Genomic DNA, 27,817 nt, shown 5'->3' with positions numbered 1-27,817 from the left:
TTCTATATTTACATAAGGATACAGAGATTAATGGTGGTCTAGTGGTTCATTTCCCGGTCAGGGAACCAAGACTGTTGCGTGTCGTCTGTCGGTTGCCATACTGTGGCGGCTGTGTGTTGCTGTGATGCTGAAAGCTGTGCCACTGGTATTTCACGTACCAGCAGCGTCCCCCGTAGTGGACAGGTTTTAGCTGAGCTTCCTGATTAGACAGACTAGGAAGAAGGACCTGGCCACCCACTGCTGGAAATATGGGCCATGAAAACTCCATGAACAGCAGTGCTGAAAGGTGAGAGGATGGTGCAAAAAGACCAGGCTGGGTTCAGCTCTGCTGTCCACAGGGGCCCCAGGAGTGGGAATTGACCCCACAGTACTCACAACAACAGAGAATAATGTGACAAACATCTGCCTTCCCACTCAGAACTCATCCCTTTGTCATAGGTGCATCAAATCATTTTATAAAATATATACACGAAAGATAATCCTTTGATCCCCATCCCCATTTGTCAGTGCCCCCTTCCACAATGTTAACATTATTACAAATGTGAGGTGTCCATTTCCAGTCAATTTTTATACTTTTGTAAATTCATAGGTTTTTGTGAATACATAGTATTTGTTTCTTAAAAATGTTTTAAATTGTGGTAAAATAGATCATTAAACAAAATGTATCATTTTAACCATTTTTAAGTGTAGTTCAGTGGCAAGCAGCATAGCAACACTGATATACAACCATCACCACCATCCATCTCCAGAACACTTTCATCTTGCAAAACTCAACTCGATACCTATTAAACACTAACGCCCCACTCCCCTCCCCCCAGCCCCTGGCAACCTCCTTCTACTTTGCCTCTATGAATTTGACCACTCTAGATACCTCATATAAGTAGAATCATATCGTATTTGTTCTTTTGTGACTGACTGATTTCATTGAGCATACTGTCTTCAAGGTTCATTCATGCAGCATATGTCAAAATTTTCTTTTTTTGGGGCCGGCCCCGTGGCTGAGTGGTTAAGTTCGTGCGCTCCGCTGCGGCGGCCCAGGGTTCAGTTCCTGGGCGCGGACATGGCGCTGCTCATCAGGTCATGCTGAGGCGGCGTCCCACATGCCACAACTAGAAGGACCCACAACTAAGATATACAACTATGTACGGTGTGGGGCGGGGGGGGGGGGTTTGGGGAGATAAAGCAGAAAAAAAAAAAGATTGGCAACAGTTGTTAGCTCAGGTGCCAATCTTTAAAAAAAAAATTTTCTTTTTAAACTTGAGTAATATTCCATTGTGTATATATATCCCACATTTTGTTTATTCATTCAAAAGTTGGTATAGACATTTGGGTTGCTTACACCTTTTGGTGATTGTACATGGATGCTACGAACATGGATATACCAGTATCTCGAGTCCTTGCTTTCATTTCTTTATGTACCCAGAAGTGGAATTCCTGAGTCACATGGTAATTCTACTTTTAATTTTTTGAGGAAGTGCCATACCGTTTTCCACAGTAGCTGTACCATTATTCATTTCCACCTGCAAGGCATAAGGGTTCCAATTTCTTCTCATCCTCACCGACACTTGCTATTTCCTGTTGTTTTGACATAGCCAGCCCAGCGGGTGTGAGGTGGTATCTCACTGTGGTTTTTGATTTGCATTTCTCTGATGATTAGTGATGCTGAACATCTTTTCCTGTGCTTATAATGGCCATTTGTATATCTTTGGGGAAATGTCCATTCAAGTCCTTTGCCCATTTTTTAGTTTTTGTTGTTGTTGAGTTGTAGGAGTTCTTTATAAACTCTGGATTAACCTCATATTAGATATGTGACTTGTAAATATTTTCTTCCGTTATGTGGGTTGCCTTTTCACTCTGTGTCCTTTTATACACAGTTGTTTAAAATTTTGATGTTGTCCAGTTTGTTTTGTTCTTTTATTGCCTGTGCTTTTGGTGTCATATATAAGAAACCATTGCCAAATTCAATATCATGATTTCCTCCTGTTTTCTTCTCAGAGTTTTGTTTTAGCTCTTACATTTGGGTCTTTGATCCATTTTGAGTTAGTTTTTGTATACAGTCTAAGGCCGGGGTCCAGCTTCATTCTTCTGCACGTGGATATCCAGTTTTCCCGACACTGTTTGTTGAAAAGACTGTCCTCATAGTACTTGTTTTTGAGTATTTTAATGTCATAAGGACGGATCACTTTGCAACTTCCTTTCCCCTCACCGGTGTTTTTGAGATTTATCCATATTGATACATGTAAATGTCTGGATTATTTTAAAAAATTACTTTCTATCTATTATGTGAATGGACAGTATTTCATTCCCTTTTTGATAGACAATTAGGTTTGTTTTCAATTTTCCACCACAGCAGATAGCGCTCCAGTGAACATCCTCCTGAGGTGTGCTTCTATTTCTTCTGAAAAAGAACTCCTGGAATAATACTTTTAAACCATAAAATGGGCGAAAACCTCAGTCTTTCCTCCACCACTGAGAGAGCTTCTCAAGGCTTCCACACTGATGCTTTGTCTTAAATCATCAACCCTGTCACCTTCCAAATGCTGAGATGTCCAGGTCCCCAACCCCACTTATGCTCCCCATTAGCCCAGGCTACCTAATGACATAGGGTTCGCTTTCTGTTCAGGTTTATTCTCAACTAGGGAGGTCCAGAGTCAGAAGCCAAAATGGATGGAGGCTCTTTGCAGACCTGCTGGTCCTGGCAGCTGTTATGATCTGAATTTATTTCCCACTGACCCTAAGTGAAACTAAAGTTCGTTGTGAAGGATCAGATCTTTCCTCTGTCATCTCTTCTCACTAGAGAATTGCCCCTTCAAGTGTTTGTTCCTTGTACACATTTTTGTTAGGGAAAAACAAAGATGTTGATCAGAGATCTCTATCTTGGATGATAAGCCTCGTTCCTACCACCCAGACTGACTTCCCCCGCTGTGAGTGCACGGGTGTCATCAGCTCACCACAGTGACAGAGAGTGGTAAGCAGGTCAGTTTCAGGTTAAAGTTATGCCCACCCGCTGGACAAGCCAAATCAGAGCGCTGTCTGGGCCCGGCTCACCCTGCATGGGAGGACCCAATTCTTAAACAGTTTGAGTCCACCTTTCTCTCCATGGTTTGAACTGGCCACAGAGCCCTCCCCAGAGCCGGGATGGTTCTAGGTGGATGGAGGGGTACAGGGGGGAGCACAATTCTATCCATTTGCAGGGGTTAAGGTTACTTCTGTGTCACGTCTTGGTTCCAATTACGATTGTAACTCTCAGAACTATGAGGCCTCAGGGCCAGAGCTCTGTGCTAGGGGGCTGCTGCTTGCCTTAAAATCCTAGGCCCACTTCTAAATTATGTTTGCAGAAGAGTCACCTGGGAGCTTGTTAAAAATGCAGGTTCTCTGGCCCCTCATCCTGGAGACTGGTTTGACAGGTTGTGCCCAGGAACCTGCTCGCCCCCTACATAACTCAAGGCAGGTCTTGTTTCTTGCTCTTGTTACGTGTCAGTCTCAGGGAGCTGTGGCTCGGCTCACAGATCCGCGTTCCAGCATCCAGGCTCAAGGAGCAGCCCTAGTCAGGACCGGCCAGAAAGCTGGAATTTCAACAAGTAATTCCGGTGATTCTGGACCACACCTTGAGCAACGCTGCCCTAAGTCGTTTTTGGTTTTGTTTTTTTTTAAGATTTTATTTTTTTCCTTTTCTCCCCAAAGCCCCCCAATACATAGTTGTATATTCTTCGTTGTGGGTCCTTCTAGTTGTGGCATGTGGGACGCTGCCTCAGCATGGCTTGATGAGCGGTGCCATGTCCGCGCCCAGGATTCGAACCAACGAAACACTGGGCCTCCTGCAGCGGAACGCGCGAACTTAACCACTCTGCCACGGGGCCAGCCCCTGCCCTAAGTCGTTTTAAAAGGCCAAGGTGTAGAATTAAACATGAGAGTTTCTGGCAGACAAATAATTTCATTGCACATCTAAGACCTCCAGAGATAAGAGCCTTTATTCTGCTAATTTCCTAGGAGGCTCACAGATTCCTCCTTACCATTTGATTACAAATTATACTAGCAAATAACACCTGCTATCATGTAATTGCTTAGCATCCTTTACTAAAATGATTCTGGCTCATATTTATTGAGCTCTCATATGTACCAGGCACTAAGCACTTCACACTGATCAGCTTGTTTCTTCCACTATGATACAGACGGGATTCCATGTGCCCTGGCCTGATGCCGGCAGCGACGACCCTGAATGATCTGCAAGAACTCAGCCGTGTCACTCTTGAGTCTTTAGGTAGCTGCTTAGAAGGCCCCAGTGACTTTCTCTAAGGACCCAAAGCAAGCTTTTCTCCTAGTCATTATACTCACCAATTTTTTAAGTGCTGCAGATAATTTCTCCCAAGTCTATCATTTGTGTTTTAACCTTGATGTTTTCCATCACGCAGAAACTCTCAGTATTTTTTTGTGGTGAAATCTGTTTATCTTTTCCCTTACTATGTATCTTTTAGGTTTCACGTTATGTTTTAGAACAGAACTTCCCACCCCAGAGGTATAAAAATATCCTATATTTCTTCAGTAATTTTGTAGTTTAACTTTGTGTTTTTCCCTCAGGAACTAATTTTTGTGGAAACGGTGAGGTAGAAATCTCTTAGTTTAATAGAGAGCCAATGGTCTTAAAGTACTATTTATTAAAAATAACCCATCTTCCCCCCCTACTTAAAATACTCCTTTATCCTGTACTAAATTCCCGGATACCTGGGCTCTCCCTCTGGCCCTCAGGCTTTTGTCTGATTCTGCTCCAGGTCACATGACTGAATGTGGGATGGCCCGAGAGTCCTTCGGGAAACCCTGCAGGACAAGTCGGCACCACCCCCGGCCCATGGCCACTCAGAATTCTCTTAGTGTTCTCACGCACTTCCCCTTCCAGATGAACCTCAGAACCTGTCAGATTCCAAAAAGCATCCGACCTCACTGGAGTTACACTGAGTTTATGGGCTGATCTGGGGAGGGTCAAAATCTTTAGAGCAACACGATATTGGATCATTTGGGTCAACTGACAGAATGTTCTTAACAGGTTTTATAAGTTCATTCTCTTAGATTTTATAGGTTGGCCATTCCTCCGTCTACTCTTCCTCCTCTCCCTCATCTGTCACACTGCAGGGGTCAGTGGGGCCAGGACATCACTAAATTATAAGGGTATGTCCTTCGCTAGCTTCTGACTTCATTGGGAACGCCTGTGGTGTCTGGCTCTTTAAAATGCCATTAACTGCTGGTTTAATAGAGACCTTTATGTAGATTAGGATGTTTCCTTCTAACCTTAATTTAGGAAGAGTTTTAATAAGGGATAGATTTTAAATTTTACCAAGTATTGTTTCAGCATCTAAAGGATTATCACAGATTCTTCTCTATTAAGTGAAGCTGAAATGAAGGCTGAGGAGCAGCCACACGGCCCCCTAACTTACTCTGCACACCCCTAGTCCTGGGCGAGGAATCGAATGCTTCCGTAGAAGGACGTCCCGAAGGTGAAGCTTCAGGGCTGGACTGCAGGGCGGTGGCGAGAGCTCTCGGGTTGCCTGTGCCAGACCCAACGCCCCACGATAGGAAGCAGCTTCCAGGGGCAGTGGTGCAGAGTGCAGGAACCAAAGGGGAGTCGGTAGGGTGGAGGACCCCCCAGGCTCCTGCCATCATCCCACAAATCAACACACAGACCAAGTGCCCAGTTTGAGATGGGGGTTTTGGTACCTGAAGCGTCATATGACCTCTGGCCATGACAGAGTCTCTGAGGAGTCCTTCCTGCCACACTTCCTGAGCCCCCAGTCAGGGCGTGCAGGCCAGGGAGCACTTAGAGTGGAGCCATCACAGAAAGCAGCAACTCCTTCTCCTCCACCCCACTGCTAACTCTGGGTCCCGTTCCCGCCTCCCCGCCGTCACTCTGCTCCTGCTCATCACAGCGAGAGACGCAGTCCCTACATAACCAGAGGACCCCTGGAGCCAGCTCTCGCCCACAGTGCCCCCGATGCTGGGCTCTCATGCAGTCAGCCCCTCCTGCCTCTTCTGCCCTTGCTTCTCCTCCATGCCACTTTGGGAAAAGGATGGGTGCCTGAGCCTGTGCCCAACTGGGCGGCCGCTCACAACCCACGGCAGAGGCCGGCCCTGCCCACTCTGACCAAGGGCCTCCTCTCCTGCATCTCACCAGCATCTGCCCTGTCTACCCAGCGCCGGGCTGGTGGGTTGCCCCCGAGCACAGAAGCAACAATAAACAGAAGATGAGAGCAGGGCCCAGGCTGTCACAGTTCTGAGAGGTAGATGGGGACGGGATACCCAGTATGGCTCATCCAACCCGACCTGTGTCAAGAAGCAGTCTCTGTGGATGAACTCTCTCTGCAGGCCACGAGAAGCCCTAGCCCAAGCGCAGGCGAAAGGTGGCGATCTCCATGGGCTCCAGATAGATGTCAGTGCTGTTGGAGGGCGAGGCCAGAGGGTACAGTAATGTCAAGGAGGTTGGCTGCAGGAAACCCACGTCCAGGCCATGGAAAAGGCTCCCCAGGGCCACCTGTGGAGAGGAGAGAAGGGCAGGGCTGTGCCGCGGGGGACGTAGCTCCTCCACGTAACCTGGGGTGTGAACCGCTGCCCTGAGCTGGGAGCTCTCTGAGGACAGGGACCACGTCCTCGTTCACTCCTGAGTCGCTGGCGCCCACAGAGGACCCGGTGTGTGGAGGCATTTATCAGTGCTGGCTTCAACGACAACTAGAGCTTACAAAACCACAGCGTAGGGGCTTTGGGTTTTCATTTCTGGCATTTTCTACTTTGTTTGATGGAGGTCCCTACTCATGGAACAGAGGTTCTCCAGTTGTACGCCCAGTAGCTCTGAAAACACGTCAACAGCCTCCCCCTTTCTCTCTAAACAGCCCCAGAGTGACCCCCTCGATGTCCCGCCTCACTGCAGTCTCACCAGGCCCTCCCACCGGCCATCCGGGGGCACCCCTTCCCTACCCTGCTCTCAGCAGGGGCTCCCTGCACCGACTGGGCTGCTCACCTTGCCTTGGCTTGTGGTACAGTTGAAGCCCAGGTTCTTGGCCTCAAGACCACAGTCAAACCCCTTGCGGTGTAAGATGAGGGCAGTCTCTGCCGAGGGCAAAGCATCCTCCTGGACGACAGACAGAACAAAGGGCGGGGTGGTGGGGGTGCCCCTCAGAGCCCGCAGGGCAGCAGCACCTCTGCCCAGAAGGCAGGACTGGGACAGGGAGGCGACTGGGTGAGGAAAGGCGAGAATTTGGTCCTGGAGATGCAGAGCAGAGCGGGACACTCACCTCAGCCTGGAGCGTACGCAGGTTGACCAGGTGGAAGTCACAGGGCAGCGAGGAAGCCAGAGGATGGAAGGAGCGCAGGCCAGGGGCCGGGAGCTGCCTCTTGGCCACAGGCAGGGCCAGCGCTGGGGTGTTCAGGTACATGGAGGTCAGGTGGCTGAGGAGGGATGGGTAGCTGGTGGAGTGGCTATCTGGGACCTGCAAGATGGGCGGAGATGTGGGTGAGGGAGCGGAGCCGGGGTGAGGGGCGAGCAGGGAAGCACGGCTGTGTCAGTTCCTTTGGAAAGTGCTTCACTGAGGAGTCTGGACTCGGGGGGGGGCTGGCTCCAGGACCCTTCCCATCTCACACAACCTGGAAAGAGCGATTTCACCAGGCCCTCCCTCCTCTACTTCTGGTGGGTTTTTGCTTCCCTAACACTATCCTGAGCAACACACTCCCATCAGCAACCTCTCCCGTCACAGAGGGCGATCTCAGTGCGGGGATGAGAGGACGACAGACGTGTGCTTCACGTGGAGAATGTGCTCTGACGGAAAAAGTACTTGGAGGAATCCTGTGGTTTCAAGTGTGATCCCTCATCCACAGGGCCAGCTCTGATTCTCGGGCCCAGTGGTCCCTACAGCTGTGCCGACTGAGGACCACTCCTTGGATGACTGTCCTGGACGTTGGGCTCACAGGCCTAGCTGAACCGTCCTCCAAGGCAGCTACTTGTCCATATTCAGGATTTCTGTCCTTAGCGCCACCCTTCTGGAATTCCAATTGCCCCAAATCTCTCACTTCCCTCTGCTGTGATCTCCAGTCCCACCTCGGCAGTGCCCTCACCTCTGCACCTTCTCCCTCCCAGGGCTTGGAGCAAGCCACCAACACTTCCGGCTTGAAAAGCCTTTAGACTGTCGCCCCTGCCCGCAGTGCCCCTTCCTGACGGTCCAGCCCACTCCCTGCAGTCAGCACGACATGCTTAGGGCAGAGTCCCAACACTGTCCCTCCCTGCTCAGGTCCGTCACTGGCCTCCAGGATGGAGTCCAGACTCCGCAGCCAGGCATTCAGGGCCACGACAGTCTGCCCCATCCCACCCTCCATGCTAGCCCAGCAATGGCCAAGAGAACTCTCTGCAATCATGGAAATACGCTATATCTGCACTCATACAGTAGCTACTAGCTACTTGTGGTCACCGACACTGGAAATGTGGCTGGTATGAATGAAGAATTGAATTTGTTCTCATATTTAGTTTTAATTAATTTAAACAGCCACGTGTGGCGAGTGGCTGCCACATGGACAGGCAGCTCTAGTGTAGCCGAGCGAAGTCACTGCCGTCCCCACTCACGCTGTCTTTCCTGCCTTGCACCCTGTGCCTTGGGTCACGTGTGTGGATCAGACCCCACTCATCAAAGCCACGCTTGGCCGGCACCTTCTCCAGGACGCTGTCCTTGATCCCCTTGGCCCAGTGTCCTCTCACTCCTCAGGGCCAGTGGACAGAACATTTTCTACCTTGTATTTTTACACACGTAGCATGTCCCCACCCCCACTCACAGGTAACTTCCTAGAGAACAGAGCCAGTATCTTAAGCGTCTGTGTCCCTCTGGGTCCTTACAGCACAGCGGGGGCTTGGGGTCTATTTGTGAGTGAAGGAGCTACAGACACAGGATCGAGTGGCAGGCTCTGGCCTCCGCAGGCGCCAGCTGCGGTTACAACTCACTAATAGCAGATTGCCCCCTAGCTGCTGGACCTCACCCCCCTCACCTCTCACTATTGCTCCTGCTGCTGTGAAAGATCAAGGCCCTAAACATGGCTGCCAGGCTGGTGGGGTCAAAGAAAGCCAGGAGCTGAGAGGGGCTTGAGGAGAGAGGGTGAGGGAACACAGGGGCTGAGGGGAAGGGGGCGGCAAAGAAGATGGGAGATGAGCCCAAGGGGCACAGGCGACAGGCTGCGTGAGATGGAGCAGCATAGTGTCAGACTCATGCCCCAACCCAGGAGTCCAGCCTGACTCTAGCCATCCTGTGCCCACCTTCAGTGTGCTCCTCAAGCCTGAGGCTGGGAACCTGGGGACCCCCACAGGGACTGCCTGCCTGGCTCCCTGGGAGGGAGGCGTGGATCCTACCTCACTGCCCAGGGTTCGCCGTTCCAACAGGAGGCGGAAATGGTTGCGGGTTCTCTTATTGTCCTTGAGCCCTTGGCCGAGGCCCCGGTTGTCATCCTGCATTAGCCGCCGGTCCAAGATCACCTCCAGCTGGCCTGGGGAAGGTAACTGTGAGCCCCCGGCCTGCCACTCCAGCCCCAAGCAGACAGCATCGTTTGAGGAAGAAGCCACCACAGGCCCTGAGGGAGAAGCCCGTGAGTTGGGGCGGGAGAGCAGCTGTGCAAGCCAGAGCTGGAGGGGCTGAGTGCGGGCTGACCCCACAGAGGAGGACGCAGAGATCAGACGGGGCAGGCAGACCCTGGCAGGAACCACACGCAGGAGAGGGGCTGGTGGGCACCCAGGCAGGACAGCACCCAGCCTGGCTGCAGGGGACAGTGCCCGGCTCCTAGGGAACGGTGCCCAGGTCCCAGGGGACGGCACCCAGCCTGGCCACGGGGGACAGCACCTGGCTCCCAGCAGTGGGGTCAGAGCTGCTGTGGGCTCGGTAGTGACTAGGACACACGTGCTCCTGCCCTCATTCCACAGATGGGATGATGGGGACAGACGCCAGCTCCGTGCCTCGTTTGTCACAAGGAGGCTGTGGTGGGCATGGCCAGTGGCTCCGTGAGGCGTCACTTGGGGGTGCCCTGGGGGAAGTGACGGCAGCTGACCGCCATGGCTTCCTTGTTACAGCAGCTGGGGCAGGGCTCGCTGCAGAGCTGGCATCTGCTGGGATGCAGCTCTTCCCAGCACGTTTGCCAGCATCTCCTGATGAGGGCCACCCAGACAGCCCCAGCTGCCCGTCCACAGCCCCAGCCCTGATCCTGACTTCCCCAGTGCCTCAGTCTTTTGACCCTGAGAAGTCACAGAAAGCTGAAAATCCTAACAGAGCCCTTGCATATGAAACAATCACTTCTTAGCACACTGATCCCCAGAAAAGAAGAGAGAATCACGTGGGGTCACTGGGCTCAGTCAGGAGTTGATGATGTAGACAAACCTGTGGGCAAGTTTCACAGCCAGGGGGATCCCGGGCGAAGGGGCGGCAGAGCCACCCCTTCCAGTCGGGAGTCAGGTACCCCCTGCACTCGCCACTGGCCCCCCATAGAATGTGGGCCTGAACTGGGCACTCTGGGCCCAGCCCTGTGCAAAAGGCTCCGTCCCAAAGAGGGAAGAGCTGAAGGCCTCAGAGGCCACAAGTGCAAACTGTCCCCTTTACCCTGAGGATATGGGAGCCACCTTGGCTTTTGCCCGAGTGACCAGTCCCAGGCCAGTGTTCCTCATGCACTTGTTTTTTTTGGGGGGGGGGGGGTGGTGAGGAAGATTGGCCCTGAGCTAACATCCGTTGCCAATCCTTCTCTTTGCTTGCAGAATCTGTCACTGAGCTAACATCTGTGTCAAGGCTGGCCCCATGGTCAAGTGGTTAAGTTTGCATGCTCTGCTTCAGCAGCCCAGGGTTTCACTGGTTCAGATCCTGGGCGCAGACATAGCACCACTCATCAAGCGATGCTGAGGTGGTGTCCCACACAGTAAAGCAGGACCTACAACTAGAATATACAGTTATGTATGGTGGTGGGGTGCTTTCAGGAAAAGAAGAAAAAGAAAGAGGATTGGCAACAGATGTTAGCTCAGGTACCAATCTTTAAAAAAAAGAGAAAAAATCTGTGTCAATCTTCCTCCGCTTGACATGTGGGATGCTGCATCAAGCCTGGCTTGATGAGTGGTGCCATGGCCATGCTCAGGACCCACCCCACGAACCCTGGGCTGCTGAAGCAGAGTGTGCGAACTTAATCACTACACCACAGGGCCGGCCCCCTCATGCCTTTGTTTTGATTCTTAAGAATGTCATTCTCTCTTTTAATGACCATTAATAGGAAAACAGTATGTATCTTTCTCCTTTGCTAAGTACTTCATTATAACATCAAATGTACTTTTCCAACTGTCTCTACTCCATTCCTGGCCAGGAGAAGGAGGGTTGCACTCCTCAGCTGAGAATCACCATTCCATCCCCCAACGCTTCTTGAAGGGGTCCAACAGGGCACCCAGCCCCGCAGTCACCTCCACGAGGACCGGGGAGCGGGGAGGGCAAGCAGCGCCTTCCCCCAGCGCCCGACCGGGATAGACGGGAACGGCTAATGCCTCGCCCCTTCTCTCAGCATGGAGATGATGCAGACCAGAAGGAGGGGAGGCCTGCAGAGCAGAGAGGCCTCGGGGCAGGGATGGGCTTCTCTTTCCCTTCCTTTACCCTCACACAGCTCCTGTCCTCCACTCACCATCGTGGAGGCTGGAGACGCCCAGTGCCTGGGCGGTGTGCAGCGTGAGGCGGTTCTGTGCGTCCTGGATGTAGGCCATGACGGGCATGGGGTAGAAGTTGGCCTGCAGGGGCAGCTTCTTCAGATACCGCCGGGGCTGCACCTGTGGGGGCAAGGCCAGCAGATGAAGGGCATCCGGACACCATCTGGGCCCAAGGGGTCCCCAGTCTGAAGGAGTCCCTGATCACTCTCGCCTCTGCTTCCCCCTTCTGCATCAGGACAGACCACCCTGGTGCCTATGATGGTGGCAAAAAGCACAGTGCAAGCCCGCTCCACGGGGTCTCCAGGGCCACAGGCCCCAGGAGTCACCTGAAAGCCATTGAGGTCCGTGAAGAAGGTGCCCTGGCTGTCAATGTCTGTGCGGATGCGCAGGGCCAGCTCCTTGTTGACATAGTCCCGGATGTCCACCAGAGATGACATGTCCAGAGACAGCCCCTCCACCCCTGGGCATAGGGACAAAGAGAGAGGGTCAAGAGGTGTGAGGATGAGCCACCATCTGAGAAACTGGGCTGGGAGAAGGCTGAGCCGAGCTGAGCCGGCAGCGGCTGTACCCAACCCCCCAGGCCATTCCCAGGCATTTCTCGACCATCTTTACTCCAAGAGAATTAATGTCTCGAATGATACATTTGTTGGGAACAGATGTACAAACAGAGAATGGGCAGAAGGAAGAGCATGTCGCAGCCTGTGAGCCCACATGTCCTCCCTGGCTGTCCTCATCTGCAGGGCGCACCTGGCAGATTATAGAGCCGGACCACCTGGTGGACGTGCTCGTAGTAGGCGACCACCTCCGAGAAGAAAGGGCCTTCGGTGACACGCAGCACGGGATGATCCTTGGGGACGTAGGGCTGGGGAAAGAGCAGGTGGCAGCTCAACCCTCAGCACAGAGAGCAAAGCGAGGGGGCAGCAGCCCGGGCTCGGGCAGGAGAAGGGCCCGTCCCAGCAGGCTCCGGCCTGACACCCCCCGGGAAGCCGGGCCCAAGCCCCCAGGCGCAGTTTCTCAGCCCTCCTCTCCTCCCAGGGGCAGCATGGGCCAGGAGCCCTGGCAGCAGGGGTCACCCTGGAGGAAGGCCTGTGCCCCTCATTGCCTCCGGAATGTCTCCTCGTAGCCTCCCTGCGAGTGGGGACCCAGGGGCTGCTGGGGCTGACGAGGTGCCTTTCGGTACCTGGGCCTCGCCGTCAGGCAGGAAGAGGTAGGCTCCACTCTTGTCTTTGGACGTGCGCGTGCCGTAGACGAGGAACTCCATGTCCACCCGGCGCTCCCGCTCCTCGTCCAGCCTTCGGATGCTCTGCCAAAAAACACAGCCCTGACCACTGGCCCCACACCAGCATGTCAGGCCTGTCCCCAGGAAGGCACGGACAAACTTCCCCGAGGAGCCCAGACGGCCCACTCCCGGGTCCACCGTCAGCCAGGGGGCAGCACGCTCACAGGCCAGGAAGCAGCTCGGCACAGCCCCACCAACCCACGCCCCACTCCGGCCCCCAGTCCCTGGCTCTTTACCTTGAGGAGCCCAGTGAGGCCTGAAAACCAGACCTGCATGTAGCGGTTGCTGAGCGCGAAGTCACTGGTGCCAGAGTCAATGACGCGGAGAGGGAATGCCTCATGCCTGCTGACGGACAGCGGCCGGCCATGCAGGTAGACGCGCACAGAGGAGGGCAGGGTGCGGTGCCCGTCCAGGCCCAGCTGCAGCTGCAACACGCCGAGGCCCAGGGCCAGCAGGCGCACGGGCACAGACACCTGCAGGCACAGCAGGGGTGGGGAAGCGTGGGCCACGGCCTGGAGCAGGCCCGGACACAGGTCCGGGATCCCAGGCCTGGGGCATTCGCTTACCAAGAGTCAGCAAGTGCCTGCCCCACTGGGGCCTCTGTGCCCTGCTCTGAAAGCAGGCGTGATACTACTTGGCCCTCATCAGACTTTCATGAGCCTCAAATGATACTTGAAGAACGATGAAGTGGTGACCACACGTTAAGCTTTCAGTAAATACTTGTTGAGTGAACAACGGGGAAACATAACTGCCATTTTTACCATTATCACTGCCATACCACACTTCGCCTTCGTTTCAAGGAGAGACTCAAATCCCAGGAGTGACTGTCCTCTGGGCAACCCCTCTCCCCAAGACTCCTGTCCCCAACCTGGGGAGGAAGCAGGGCCACGAGCAGGAGGGTGGGAAGTGGGTGTGGATGGGCAGAGGCCAAAGATTAGCACGCAGGGCTGGGGCCCACCTGCCGAGCCCCCAGCTTACCTGGTAGACGTCGGGGACCATGTCAGTGGCAGAGCTCCAGTGGGCGCTGATCTGCACAGCCAGGGGCTGACCCTCCTCCGAAAGGACACGCACCCGGGGCGAGCTGACCAGCAGGGACACCACGCTGAGCCGCTCCTGTTCCAGCGGGTTGAACAGCACAACATACCTGTGGGCAGAAGGTGGGCTCACCCAAGAGGCCACTGCTCCCGGTTGGTGGAAGCTGGAACGGCAGCCAGGTTCTGCGGCGGGTCAGCAGGGTGGGGTGGGAGGAGGCTGAGAGCCAAGGAGCAGCTCTGCCTCTGCATCCGGCCTGGTCCGGCTCACCTGGGTGAGGAATCCAGCTGGATCACCGTGCGCTCTGGCAGGGCGTCATGATTCAAGCGGGTGTCATCCTGGAAGTAAGCGGGCAGGAAGGAAAGAACCATCGCCAGGCTCAGCCTAGCTCCAATGGAGACTTACCTCTTCCCCCCTGCCCCGCCCGTCCTGGATGTGGACCACCAGATGCACTGGGCACATATCTTTCACCCCAGGACGGGGAAGGAAAAGAGGAGCAACACCCTCATACCACAGCTCTTGGGATGGGACCTGCATGCACCAGGGGGCGCCCCTGTGCAGACCCAGGAACGGGGCTCACCATTTGGAGGAAGGGCGCCTCAGGGTCAAAGTGGTAGGTCTCCTTGTCCCCCAGCACCAGATAGTGAGCTGCATTAATGATGACCTGCTTCAGGCTGACAAGGGAGCGCAGAAGCCTGGGGGGTGGGGAACAGGAGAGGGACCATGGGGAAGATGACTGCAGATGGGCTGTCCACCTCGCGGCAGGACGAGCCCTCGGCAGGCCTGCCCACTGACCGCCCAGCACATCCTTTCTTTGGGACAGTGGGCAGGGGTGTGGAATGGATGGGGGAGAAAGAAGGGCTCCCACCTGACCCCATAGTCCACCACAACCGCCTCCTTGGCAGTGCCGGTGATGGCGTCGTGGTGCTGGAAGAGCCCCAGCGTGCGCCGAGCCTCCGTCAGAAGGGCGAAGTTCGAGAGCGGGTACTGGCTGGCCAGTCCAGAGCGGCGAGCGTGAGCCACAGCCAGGCTATACAGAATCTCTGCCCCCCTGCCCAGAGAGAGAAGTCAGCCGCCTGCCCGCACAGCTCCCCAGGGTACCGCGCTCGCTCTGCAAGGCCCACCAGCCTCCTTTCCACCACTGCTCCACCTGCCTTGGTCCCTGTGCCCTCGAGTCCTGTCTGAGCCAATCCAGCCCCTCCTTAAACCGAGAGGCTTCCTCTACTCCCTTTGGCCTGGAAGGAGGCGGGCCTCACCGCAGATGTGCTTCGAGGACGCGGTCCAGGCTCTTGTAGAAAGGCCGGGAAGTGTAATAGCCCGTCCAGTAGTGGTCCTCCCGGTCCGCGTAGGAGAAGAAGTCCCCGCTCAGCACAGGAAACCCCGGAGGCCGGGCCCCTGGCTCCACCCCCGTCCTCTTGTACAGAGCGTCAAAATAGTCAGAGACGGTGCCAAACTGGGCCTGTGGGGAGCCCAAAACCCCGCTTCCATCAGTTCCAGAGTCTTTGGGCATCGTGGCCCCCAGAGCTGCAGCTGGGGCTAGGGGCAGGGATTCTGCCCACACAGAGGGCAGTCCCTGTGCACCCTGCCCCTCTGGACCTCACACAGAAGCTGGGGAGCCGGGAAAGAATCTGACACAAAAGGGAAACCGTGCCCACACCCCTGCTCTGGAGCGGGTAGCGGGGAGCAGGGGACCTCACGGGGCGGGCTGGGCAGTGGCACGCACGCAGGGCCCCTCCCCAGCTCAGCGCTCGCTCACACCTGCACGTGGAGGTCAGGCTTGCTGTTGAGGAAGTCAAAGAGCCGCTGGTAGTTGAAGAACTGGGCATCCCATTCCTGGGGCTTGTCGTACCGGAAGTCGTCGCCCAGCGGCACCAGGAGGACGTTGCTTCGGAACAGCCGGGACTTCTTGCGGTACTGGTCCAGGAGCAGGGCTGCCCTGCGGGCGGGAAAGCGCATGGGCCCGGCTGAAGCCTCGGTGTGGCAGGATGCTAAGCAGAGCCGGCCCGAGGGAGGCCCCTCTGGAACACGCCCATCAAGGAGTCATTCAGCTGCAGGTGGACACCTCCTGGGGTGGGACCCCTGGTGCCAGGAGCCCAGTGTTCTCTGGATGGTTCTGGCAACTGGAGAGTTCTTCCTGTGCTGGGCTGCGATTTACGGCTTCAGTTCCCTGACTCCAGGTCTGCCCTTGGACACCACGCAGAACAAATCACTCCTCCTTCCCCAGGATTATCCTTCAGACATATCGAAGATGTGCTCACACTGCTCTGCGCTTCCCTTCAGGATCTACAGTCCCGGTTCCTCCTTCTCTTTGGTCCCCACATTTAACAGTCTCGGATCTGCTCACCAGCAGCTCTCTGAGCATCTGCCAGTGTCCCTCAGAGGAAGGGGCCCAGCACTAAATATGGGGTCCAGGGTAGGCTGACCCAGAAAGGGAAGAGAGAACCACATGCCGCCCAGTCTGGCCCGGGGCATCCACAGGTCACCGTCACCCCACCGACCTAATGTCCATGTTCTCCATGCATGTGGCTCAGCAAGGTCTTCTCTCCTCATCCTGAACTCTCCTATTCTGTCTTCTAAAGCTAAGGGTGGAAGCTTACATGTACATCTAATAAATCCTATCTGGTCAGATTCAACCCACATCGCAACCTGTTGAGACATTTTGGGATGCTGATTCTGACACTCCAGCTTCATTTTGCCTGACAGGTAGCAATGCAGCACAGCACCGGAGTGAAGAGCTGGACTTGGGAGCCAGACTACGCCAACGCCAGCTCCACATGCACTAGCTGAGCGACCTTGGGCAAGTTACTTAACCTCTCTGGGCCTCAGCTTCTATAAAATTAGGATAACATCAGTACCTACCAGCATAACATCATGAGAATTTAAGTGAACTGAATGAATTAATATTTGTCTAAACACTTAGAATGGTGCCTGGCATACAGTAGGAATTATATACAAATATTTGACATTGTCTTTTTCATCCAAGCTACTGGTAAAATCAATAGAAAAACAGAGCCTTGTAGCATATCATTAAAGCCCCTTTCTCTTTTTAGACCAATCTAGTAATTGGCATGTTATGGGTGTCACAGTTCAACCAGCCACTAATCTACTTAACTGTACTGGTCCAGCCTATATTTCTCTGCTTTGTTCTCAAGAGAGGACTCCTTAGAATAGCATTTTCCCCTAATTTATCAGGCTAGTCAGCCTTTCAAAGGAGAAAATGAAGTTATCGCAGACTTGCTCTCTGCAGACCGGGGCTGGCATCTGTGGACCACAGCTGCTGCTCTGAGAAAAATCAAGCTGTAATTGCCCTCGATTCTTGCCTGGAACCAGCATTTAGATTTCTGGATTCTGGAAACAAAAGACCACTTTCTTTCCCTTTCGGTCACGTTTCACCTCTTGGACATGATGGAAATTGGAGTATTGAAACATGAAAACCAGTTCAACTTGTTGTATTCTTAAGGCCAGTCCGGTTCTGGCTAAATCGCGGTTTTAGATAGCTCTTAAGCTGCACCTTCCCAGGGGGCTGATTTCAGCAACGGGGACACCCTCAGGGTCCCTAACGATTCTCAGAGGGAACAGGTCTGTTTTCTTGGAGCTGGAGGCCATTGGGAGGGACTGAAGGTGCATCTGAATGGGATTCTGGTGCACGGACACCTAGGATCCTGGGGGACTCGGAGCCCCGGTGGGATGCCCGAGCTAAATGGAGGCATCGTAAGCTAAGGGTTGTGAGGGACTGTCCCTAACTTGAGAATTAGTCACCTCTGAGTCAGTCAACCGGCTCTTGACAGTTTGTTAGGGCACTGGAAAACATACTTATTTGGGAAAATAAAACCATTCTGGAAAGGGTGGCTCCTTAGCACCACTCGAGTTTTCCAGGGAGACTCCTGGTACAGCTGCCACTGCAGCCGCCATGGGCCTGAACTCGCCACCGAACCCACTCCGTTTTACAGATGTGGAACCCAAAGCCCCCCATGCAGCAGAGCCCAGATCAGAGGCCAGATCTCCCAACTCCTCTGCGGAGTGAAAACAGCCCCCACGCCCAGCCGGGGCTGGAGCCAATACCTCTCGGCCACGTTTGCCTCCGTGATGGCCCGGGGCGGCACCTTCCAGGGGCAGTTGATGCGCCCGCCAGGCAGACGTTTGAAATCAAACTGGCAGCAGATCTTGGGATCCGGGCCACAGGTATGGGGAATGTCATAGCTGTAGAAGGGCATCATGTGGCAGAAGATGTCTGTGCTGGAGTCTGAGTCTGTGGGAGACACCCCGGGCAGTCAGCCACCAGCAGGCAGCCTCTGGAGCTGGGCACAGGGATGCCAGGAGGAAGGGAGCTGCTGCAGGCAAGGCAGCCCTGAGAAAAGGGGAGGCTCGAACTGGACTTGAGGATGCGCAGGCCAAGGGTCAGGACACAGGGAGCTCTGGAGCCCACAGCTCCTCTAGGGGACAGTATGCTCAGACCCTCAGGACAGACAGCAGGCCCCACAGAGGCCAGAGGTCAGCGTGATCCCCACCTAACCTGAAGGAGAAAGCACTTCTGGCAGTCCGCACCAGTGCTTACTGGTCTGCTCTGAAGGACACTGAGACCCCTGCCCTTCCCCAGTAAGGACCACTGCTGGGACCCCATCCACCCTACCTGGCCTTACCCCAGGTCTGCCTCCACATGAACTCCAGGCTGTGGGTGGCAGCAAAGTGCTTCTTGATGGCATAATGCACCCTCTGAATCAGCATGCTGGTCAGGTTGGCGCGGCGAAGCAGGTAAGGCATGGTGGGGCTGTATCCAAAGGGGTCCACGGCCCAGCCCGAACGTGGGGTCACACCTGGGCAGAGGCATGGAAGCCAGGGACCCTGAACACCTCAGGGCCTAGCCTCTGGGTATGGGCGCCCAGCTTCCTTCGTGCCATCACACCAGGTCCACACTGGTGGAATCAGCCTAGAAAGAACAGCCCCTGCCATCCCTGTGCATCGTGGCCCCCTGCTGTCCTCACACTTCCATTCCTGAGCCCGGACTCACCAAGGTTTCTCTCCAGCCACTGGTGGCCCTCGATGAGCTGATCGATCAGCGCAAAGTAATGGGAGTTGGCCTCATCCGGCATGACCCAGCCTCCCGTTGCAATCTCCAGCTGCCCATTTCCCACCAGCCTGGAGATAAGGACTCAACACTCAGCCTGGGGCGAGGACCCGGGCCTGCCAACAGAAGATGCCGAGACCTGTGCACACTGGCCTCACCGAGCTAGCTCACCCGAACCCAGGACCAAGAGAACAGACATGTGCCCTCCTTTCCTTCCAACCAACCTCCGCGCTGACCTGGCCCTGCTGAGTTCTGGACCTCGGTCTGTGCTGCCAGGGCCAGGCCCCAAGCTTTCTCTTCGCTTGTGCTCACATGACTTTGATTTCTCCTAACACAAGTGACCCTCAAACCACTTCCTGCCTTCTCATTATCGGCCCCTCTACCGTCACCCTCAGCTCTGCCACAGTTCCCGTTGCCTCTCCCCTGGCACCTTGGCGCCCCCAACTTCAGGTGAGACCTTCAAACCCACCCCAGGGCCCAGAGCATAGCCCTCCCACATCTCCCCAACCGGCACTGGCCTTCGCACTGCCGCTCTCTTTTGGGCATTGATGTTGTCCCACCACTTGGCAAAGAAGGAGACTTCTGCCCAGAGAAAGCGCCGCCGGGGGTCCTCCTGCAGCTTGGACACCATGCTGTTGAGGATGTGCTGGGTCTGCTCCGTGTAGTACTTGTCAAAGGTCTTGATCCAGCCTGGGGAGCCAACACAGGGCCCCCTGAGGATGGCACCGTCTTCTTCAACTGTCCCTCCCCTACCTTAGTCATCAGGAAGCCCACTCCACACCCCAGCTCCCAGGGGTCACTACCTGGGTCGTTGTGAGAGTGGGGCACCACAAACACCTGCAGGTCTTCAGCATCCCAGTCGTGTGGGCTGTAGGAGATGTCGAAGCCTTGCTTCCACACGCCACCGTCCACATTGTCAAACGGCAACTCCTCCGATATAGTCAGCATCTGCCGGGCAGGAGAGCAGCTCAGAGCCCCATCCACGGCCACCGTAGGTCCCTGCCAGCTCTAACTCTTACCTGCAGCTCTGGCTTCTGGCCCCGGCCCCCCAAAGCAAACTGGCAGTCCTGAGGGGAGATAGAGAAGAAGCTGGGCCGGGGTTCTGGCGGCACCACCCAGGAGCCATTGGCTGTGTAGTAGGGCAGCAGGGCGGGCGGGCCCTCGGCGTTGGCTGTCAGCTCCAGCACAGAGTCCTTGATGTGGCTGATGATCTCATGGTTCTCCTCTAACAGCTGCTCCAGCTGCTCAATGCGGTTCTGCAGCACAGAAATTTGGCTCTGCCAAAAAACCAGAAAGCAATCACCCGCAGCTCCTAGGCTACAGGGAGAATCTCTGCACGGGGTCCCCCACCTGAGGCCTGACTGTGATCTCTCCATCCCCAACCAAAGGCAGAACCACAAGCCTGGGGGCTGGCTCTGGTCAGAGAAGGGAAGAGGTGCGAACCACTACTGAGGACCACAGACCACCTGGGCTGGGAACATCCTCACTCTCCAGCTCATGGATGGGAAAGATTTCATCTCACAGGCCTATTGTCAACAACCCACGTTGCCTGTTGCCTGTCGGGAGCACTGAGCTGACAAGGATCGCATCATGCTCAGGGGAAAGAAGGCTGCAATCCATCAGCAATGCCCACCAAGAACTCAGGAGGACAGAGCGGCAGTACAGATTGCCATTTTGTCTTCCTTCTTGCTTTGGCCATCATTGTTTTTAGCTCTGAGTTTCTAGAAAATTTGCCTGTTGGGAAGGAATGTTCCTGCCCTGGGCTGACACGGCTCTCCAGCTGGGGTGATAACCTGAGCGCAGACGACTTGTATATGAAGGGGTTAGCAACCAGGCCTGACTCACCCGGGGGAAGTTGCCACCGTTCTGGTGTCGAGCAGGATCATGCTGCACTCGGTCCAGCATGAGATAGAGCGAGAAGACAGCCACACAGAAGATAGCAGCCCCACACACTGTCACCTGCTTTTTCAGCTTCATACTGGCAGCCACACACACCTGGCAGGAGGAACGCCACCATATGTAGCTCCAGCAGGCAAAATCCCTTCGGTGGTCTTTCCACCAAACGCGCCAATGAGTTCCTGAGGCCTGCTCCCAGGGAACACCTATTTGCCTGACTGCAAAGATCATCAAGCTCCTAAACATGACATCCCAACACCGGCTGTGGATCCAGACCCAACCTGGCTCTTATTCCCGTTGCCAAGACAAAGAAAGGTCACATAAATAGCACATCTGAGGCTGGTCCTGCCTGTTCCCAGTAGCAGCTATGCCCCTAGGGCAGAGACGATGCTCTCTCTCCCAGGCTGATGCTATAAAAACACGACTGGATGACAAATTTCTCAGCTCTGATTCCAGAGTTCCCCACACAACCTCTGCCCACATAGCTTGCCTACAAGAAAGACACAGCCAGTCAAAGGAGGTGGGTGTCCAGCCTCCACTGCCACAAGCTTCTAGTTTCAGAGGAACAAACTGGTATCTATTTTGATTTTAAAAGTATAAATCAAAGAGACTGACAGGGAAGCCTCTCTTCCCGCCCTCTTGGATCAGACTGGTACTCAGCAGAGACAGTGCCTGGCACGGCTCCTCTCTCATTAAGAAGCAGAATGAATTACAGAAGCAGCAGCGGCAGCTCATGTTTCCAACATTGAGCGAATCCTACATCTTTTCCCTGTTAATTCTGACTCCTGCCGTGGGTAACTTTCAGCCTCTGCTTGTAGAGCATTTAGGGCACCCCCTAGGAAGCCGGCAGCGACTGATGGTGAAGATCCTCTGGGTAGGCACAGCGACTCCGTTCTGGGGCAACTTCAGAGGACCAGCGCCCACTGCCATCGCCCGCGGGCCCCACTGGCCTCGTCGGCGGCAGAGTGAGGCCGCCCGCTGCTGGGCCGAGCGTGGGAGGGAGCCGCCGCTCCCAGCCTTCCCGGGCCCTGGGGCCGATGAGCTCTGTCGCCTCCGCGCGCGTCGTGCCCTACTTAGCGCGATCTGATTCTGCCCCGGGAGCCTCCGGGCAATATTTTTAGCCCTTGGAGGCAGGGTCCCGGCCAAAGCGGGTGGAGCTGGGGAGAGAGTGGGGTCGCAGGGAGGGCAGGCACCTGCCGCCGGGTCTGCCGCAGCCTGTCCGCCCGCCGGCCCAGCCCCCTCCCCGATGCTGCCGGCCCCGGCGACCAGGCGACAACTGCCGGGTGCGGGAGCTCGGGCCGCCTCCGACCCCGCGGCGCCGCCCGCGCTCCTGCCGCCCAGGCCCGAACGCGGCCGGGCCCCTGGGCTCCCCCGCGCCTTACCGTCTGCGGCAGGCTTCCGCGCCGCCCCGGGCCCCGCTGGCCGAGCTGCGCCCGTCACATGCCCGGGCCGGCGGCCTGCGCGGAGGCAGCGACGCAGGCGACGGCAGGCGCCCGCCCCCGGCGCGGCGCGCCGCAGCCGCGCTCCCGCGGGGCCTGGCCGCCCGCGTGCTCCTCTGCGCTTCGCTCGCCGTTGCCGGCCTCTCGCGGCCGCCGGGCCGAGCAGCGCGCGGGGCGGGGACAGGCGCGCCGCCCCGGCCCCGCCCGCGGGGCGTCCCGCCAAGCAGGCGCGAGGAGCTGGGCCCGCCGCCCCGCCCGGCTCCACTCCCGCGGGCAGGCCTCCCGCGCCTCCCGCGCCCGGCCCCGGGCGCCCACCCCCGTCCGCAGTGCGCAGCCGCAGCCCGGGCCCCGGCCTCCGCGAGCTGTGGAGCCTCGGCGAGCGGCGTGCAACTTTCTCTCTCCTGAATCTTACGAGAGTAAGCGCGTTATCCAGCAGCAGTAGCGACGTCCCCGCTCCATTTCCCCAGCTGCACGGAGGAGCGCGCTTCCCGGGCCCCGCCCGGTTCTGCTCTGGGTATCCTCCGTTGGATGCAGTCGCGCTCCCTAGGCGAAGGGGTGCTGCCCCCTGTCGGTCCGGTGTGTTAACCACTTCCCCTTCCGTGCCTGCCACCCAGTGAGTGACATATCTTAAATTTCCTGGTGGTTCTCCTTTTACTGGGCATCTGGATTGTTTATAATTTTGCAGCATAATAAGCCGTCCCGCAGTGAACATCTCCGTGAATCCCACATTCGTCTTCTTTTTAAATTATTACCTTAGGACAATGCGCAGCCGCGAGGTTTCCCTTCCTTCCTTCCTTTTCCTTCTTCCTTCTTTCTCCTCCTTCTCCCCAAAACCCCCAGTACATAGTTGTATATTTTAGTTGTGTATCCTTCTAGTTGTGGCATGTGGGACACCACCTCAGCAGGGCTTGATGAGCAGTGCCATGTCTGCACCCAGGATCCAAATTGGCGGAACTCTGGGCTGCCAGAGCGGAGCCAGCGAACTTAACCACTGGCCACTGGCCGGCCTCTCTTCCGACCCTTCTGTTGGGAGTTTTCATTTTGGCAATCATAATCTTAATTTTCAAGAGCTCTTGTTGATTCTCTGGTAGTTCTTTTTCCTTTTTTAATTGAGCTATAACTTATAGTATGTGGCACGTGTACGTGTACAGTTTGATGAGTTTTAGTAAATGTATACGCAATTACAACCACCACTCACATCAAAACATAGAACATTCATTCCTGTCACCCCAGAATGTCCCCCTCTGTCAAGAGGCACAGCGTGCTGGTTAACAGGGCCACAAGGATCGCTGTGCAACCGCTAGCAGGCCTGCCACTCTTCCCCAGACTTGGCCAGGGAGGAGACAACAACCCTCAATGGGTTCAGACAGCTTATGACTCATACAGATAGGAAAAACAAGACCAGCTTGGTGTCAGCTTTCCCTAGTCACAGGACAGCACTGAACAGGAAGGACCAGATGACAGGCGGCATGGTGATAGGTGTCTCTGTGGGGAGGGAGCCAACTCCCAATTGCAGTGACACTTTGACGGCCAGCAGCTGCACTCTAAGTGCGGGGTGGGGCAAGGCAGAAAGCCTACACTCGACTGAAATCAGGAAGATGGACGGGAAATGGCTTCTCAGCCATCTCCCACAAGACAGGGCGGCTCCTCACCAGGCTGCCTGTCCCCTCTTGTCCCAGTGGGAATCCTGGGGCACATGTTGCAGGAGGAATGGTAGTGCGTTCTGCTGAGACTTGGGCTGGGCTGTGGGCAAGCCTTGCCTACGTGGCCTACAGGGAGCTGTGCAAGGGTGTCAGGGCGTTGTGCCCGCTTCCTAGGACTTCATCTCCCGCCGCTCCAACATTTCATGTATCTAGCTAAGAACTATTTTCAGGAGCATAAGCCACCCTATCAGATAGCTCAATTAATTGTCCTGATGGGAGCTTGGACTAAATCCTTTGTTTGTCTTAAGCAACATTAGACGACAATGACTGCAATTATGCCTTCCAGCAGGATGGTCAGACTTGGCTCCCCACCCAGAACCAAACCATTATGTCCCAGATGCCCCTGGAGATCGGCCGTAGAGCCAGCCTGATTATGAGTCGAGAGGGATCACTCCGCTTGTCCTGATTCATCACTCCAAGCGCAGCAAGAGGTGTTGGCTGCCGCGTACGTGCTGCTCTGAGTGGCCAGCACAAGCCCGGGGCAATACAATCGTCTGTCCCCACTTACACTAGGGTTTAGACTGACTGGTGTCTGGCAGGCAAGTATAGCCTGATCTGCACAGGCCTAAGCAGGGTGGAAGCAGCATCCAGTTAGACTCTCCCACCCCCAGCTCTTCTTTGCTCTTCCATTAGCCTGATTTCCTGGAGGCAGGCAAGAGAGGAAAAAATGAAGGGCAGGAAGGACTAAATATGTGGCTTGAGTCTCTTATAGCCAGTTGGGGCCTCTTCTCTCCCTCCCAACCTTATAGTTGAACACTCTGTCCAGGTGAGAACCACCCTTCCGCGGAACCGTCACCTTTAGAATACCCGCTGCCTTGCCTCGAGTGTGCGCTCCACCAGCAGCTGAGTTGGGTTGTCTACTTATCTATTTTAGCTTCTCCTTTAAGAGCGCATTCCATCTTTTGCTGGCACCTGCCGCCTGTGGGTGATACAGGGCAGGAAATGTCCGGGGAATGCCCCAGTGTGGAGTACTCTTGGCTATAAAGGCAGCACCATTCTCTGATGGGATGTGTTTGGAGAACCCAAATATGCAACATAGCCCCTTTAGGAGTTCTTGAGTAGTACGGCCCACATCCACTGTGCAGTTGGGAACTACTGTGCCACACCCGGAAAACTGCAGTCAATGCCCAGTGGTACCCCTGAGGGGAAAGCAGAAGGCCCGTATAATCCATTTGTCAGGACCAGGCAGGTTCAGTGCCCCAGAGTTCTCTCTGCCACTCCACTGAGTGGCTAGTAGTGCAGGCACATCAGCCAGGCCCTGGACTACAGATGGCCTGCCAGGTACTGTGGATAGTGTTGCAGGCGGCTGTGGTTCTTACCTGGGCTCTACAGTTCTGACCAGCTTGATGGTTCCACTGATGTTCACAGTCACAGGATCCTTTTCCATGGGCATCCTTGAATTAGACAGGATTCTCCAAAGAAGAATCAATAGGATGTGTATATATCCGGAAAGATTTATTTTAAGGAATGGGCTCATGCGATTATGGAGACTGGCAAGTCCAAAATCTGGAGGGTAGGCCAGGATGCTGGAGACCAGAGAAGAGCCGATGCTCCAGTTGGTCTGAAGGGCATCTGCTGCGGAATCTCTCTCGCTTGGGGGAGGTCAGTCTTTGTTCTGTTTAGGCCGTTAGCTGGTGGGATGAGGCCCACCCACGTTATGGAGAGCAATCTGCCTTACTCAAAGTCCACCGATTTAAATGTTAATTTCAACCAAAAACACCATCACAGAAACATCCAGAATAATATTTGACTACATATCTGGGCACCGTGGCTCAGCCTAGTTGGCATATAAAGTAACCATCACAATCCCCATGGGTTGTGAACAGGGGACGTGTGTCCCACACAGTCTGTTGCCATAACGCTCTTCCTACGGGGGTTAGGACTTAATGATCCAGTTGTCCTGCTGCCAGATGCCAGACTGCCAGTCCACTGGCTGCTGCCCGGGGGTCAGTGAAATGTAGCAAGGCGCATTATGAGCAGTGTTTTCCAGGGCGAGCACCATAGCCAGCGACTCTGCATATTGTGTGGAGCGCCCTTTTCCATGCAAAATTTTAACCTGTGCTCTCTGTGGTTGCACAGCCTCAGCAGTTCAGTGCCCTGCATTGGCCGTTAACTTGGTCCTGAGGGACATCAGTGTACTGAGGACCCCAAGAAATCCAAGGTGCTGACACAGACTCTGCCTCTGGGATAGCCGCGCCTCATACCTGGGCATCCTTTCGTGCAGGAAGGAGATTCCATTCTTACTCCATTCTTGGATGTACCATTCCCCTTTAATGATAAATGCTTGTTGGCCAATGCCCACTTCATTGGTGTTTTCACTCCAGCCTCATCCCCAAACGAGGACGTCATGATAAAAAAACACCTTAGTCTCTCAGTCACTAATTGCCACTCAAACAGCGTCTACAGAGCAGAGACGTTTCCCAGAGACATCCCCAGAGAGCGAGAGAAGATTCAGTTTCACCCATAGCCTGGTGGTGTCGAGCAAATGTTTAATCTGACTCTGGGTGACTTTTTCTTCATCGGGGCACTCATGATCTCTGATATGAATCCAGGCTGAGGTCACAGCAGACTAAAAGGAAGTGACGGCCTCTCCCGATACTGTCCAAGGGTGCTTATCAGATGACAGAACTTCATCTTGGATAGGCCACTGTTTCCCCCTAGTTGTAAAGACCCACTGCAATGAGCCCTGATTTATCTCTGTATCTTCCTCCTCCATATCCCTCTCACTGGCCAGAGTGGTTGTGGCCAAAGTGGCTTGGAGCATAGGATCAGTTGTTAAGCACCCTAATGACTTCCATTCCTTGTCATCCAGCAGAACTGACACAGCACCCTCATTTGCTAGTTGGATGAGCCATGCTTCTGTGGTTTCATTGGACTTTTGTCCAAATCTATCTCTGATTTCCCTTCTCTCTCACTCGTTTTAAGAGTGGATCTCAGTACATTTCTGAGTGGTGGACTGCCCCTGGTCACCTGGTAGTGTTCTATTTGTAGTCACCTGCTGTGAGCAATACCACTGTATGCTTTCTTTAGCTCTGCAAGACCCTCCCTCTTTGATTTCTTACTCTAAACACCAATGGAGCTCACTGGGGACCAGAGACTTGTCTCTCATGTCACCAAACACCTCAGCACTGAGTGGGCACTCAGTGGACACTCAGTCCACCAGAATGCTATCCCATACTTAACCTGACAGTCCAGAGCCCTGTCTCTTCTCCAAAAGGGGATTATGACCTTATCAGCCCATCATTAAGTGCCAAATTGGTCAAGTGGTCAAGCAGTCCCTAAGCGCAGTATGGCAGCTAACAGGGCCACAAGAATCACTATGCAGCCGCTAGGTGGGCCTGCCACACTTCCACAGCCTCAGCCAGACAGACGACAAGCCCTAGTGGATCCAGGCAGAAAAAGCAAGACCAGCATGGTGTCACCCTCTCACATACCTCGTCCCATAGGATGGCACTGATCTGGAGGGACCAGACGACAGGAGGCACGGTGGTAGGTCACTCTGTGGTTAGGAGCCAACTCTAACTACAGCCAAGCAGTTGTATGGCCTTGGCTGCACTCTCCAAGGGGAGGGGCCAGATGGAAAGCCCTTCGCTGGGCTGAAACTATGAAGATGAATGAGAAATGGCCTTGTGGTAGTCTCCTCCAAGATAGGGGGGCTCCTCTCTAGGCTGTGTACGTCCCCTGACTCTATAAATAATGGTAGCACGTTCTCTCAAGACAAGC

At 54.9% G+C, this 27,817-nt stretch overlaps 1 protein-coding gene across 4 annotated transcripts; it reads right to left on the bottom strand.

Moving 5' to 3' along the window:
- Positions 1-3,953: 3,953 nt before the first annotated feature.
- On the bottom strand, positions 3,954-23,117 carry MAN2A2 (mannosidase alpha class 2A member 2). 4 transcript variants are annotated; one of them, XM_023649658.2, is made up of 23 exons: positions 22,804-23,117; positions 20,902-21,051; positions 20,076-20,333; positions 19,860-20,004; positions 19,575-19,746; positions 19,000-19,127; positions 18,632-18,805; positions 18,054-18,240; positions 15,750-15,927; positions 15,248-15,450; positions 14,860-15,042; positions 14,572-14,686; positions 14,262-14,329; positions 13,938-14,103; positions 13,196-13,432; positions 12,861-12,983; positions 12,428-12,542; positions 12,007-12,140; positions 11,659-11,800; positions 9,371-9,504; positions 7,278-7,472; positions 7,004-7,114; positions 3,954-6,520 (listed from the first exon to the last, which is right to left on the bottom strand). In XM_023649658.2, exons 1-23 carry the CDS (start codon positions 23,101-23,103, stop codon positions 6,368-6,370), a joined length of 3,771 nt encoding a protein of 1,256 aa, XP_023505426.2. In that variant the 5' UTR covers positions 23,104-23,117; the 3' UTR covers positions 3,954-6,367. The 4 variants fall into 4 exon arrangements, with proteins under 4 accessions (XP_023505426.2, XP_023505418.1, XP_070086859.1 ...); XM_023649650.2 differs by having other exon boundaries at positions 9,371-9,588; positions 22,804-22,957; XM_070230758.1 differs by lacking the exon at positions 22,804-23,117 and adding an exon at positions 22,335-22,548.
- Positions 23,118-27,817: the final 4,700 nt, after the last annotated feature.

The sequence above is a fragment of the Equus caballus genome, chromosome 1 (assembly GCF_041296265.1).
Source record: "Equus caballus isolate H_3958 breed thoroughbred chromosome 1, TB-T2T, whole genome shotgun sequence".
NCBI classification, from domain to species: Eukaryota; Metazoa; Chordata; class Mammalia; order Perissodactyla; family Equidae; genus Equus; species Equus caballus.
The sequence above is the reverse complement of the archived record's forward strand: the minus strand, read 5'-3'. Positions and strand labels throughout refer to the sequence as shown.

Coding starts and splice junctions, on each gene's coding strand:
- MAN2A2 (XM_023649658.2), bottom strand. CDS start 23,103: ATGTTCACTGCGGGACGGCTTATTATGCTGCAAAATTATAAACAATCC. Junction 18,806..18,999: donor GTGGCTGGAGAGAAACCTTG/GTGAGTCCGGGC, acceptor GCCTCTGCCCAG/GTGTGACCCCACGTTCGGGC. Junction 15,043..15,247: donor GTCCTCGAAGCACATCTGCG/GTGAGGCCCGCC, acceptor CTCTCTGGGCAG/GGGGGCAGAGATTCTGTATA.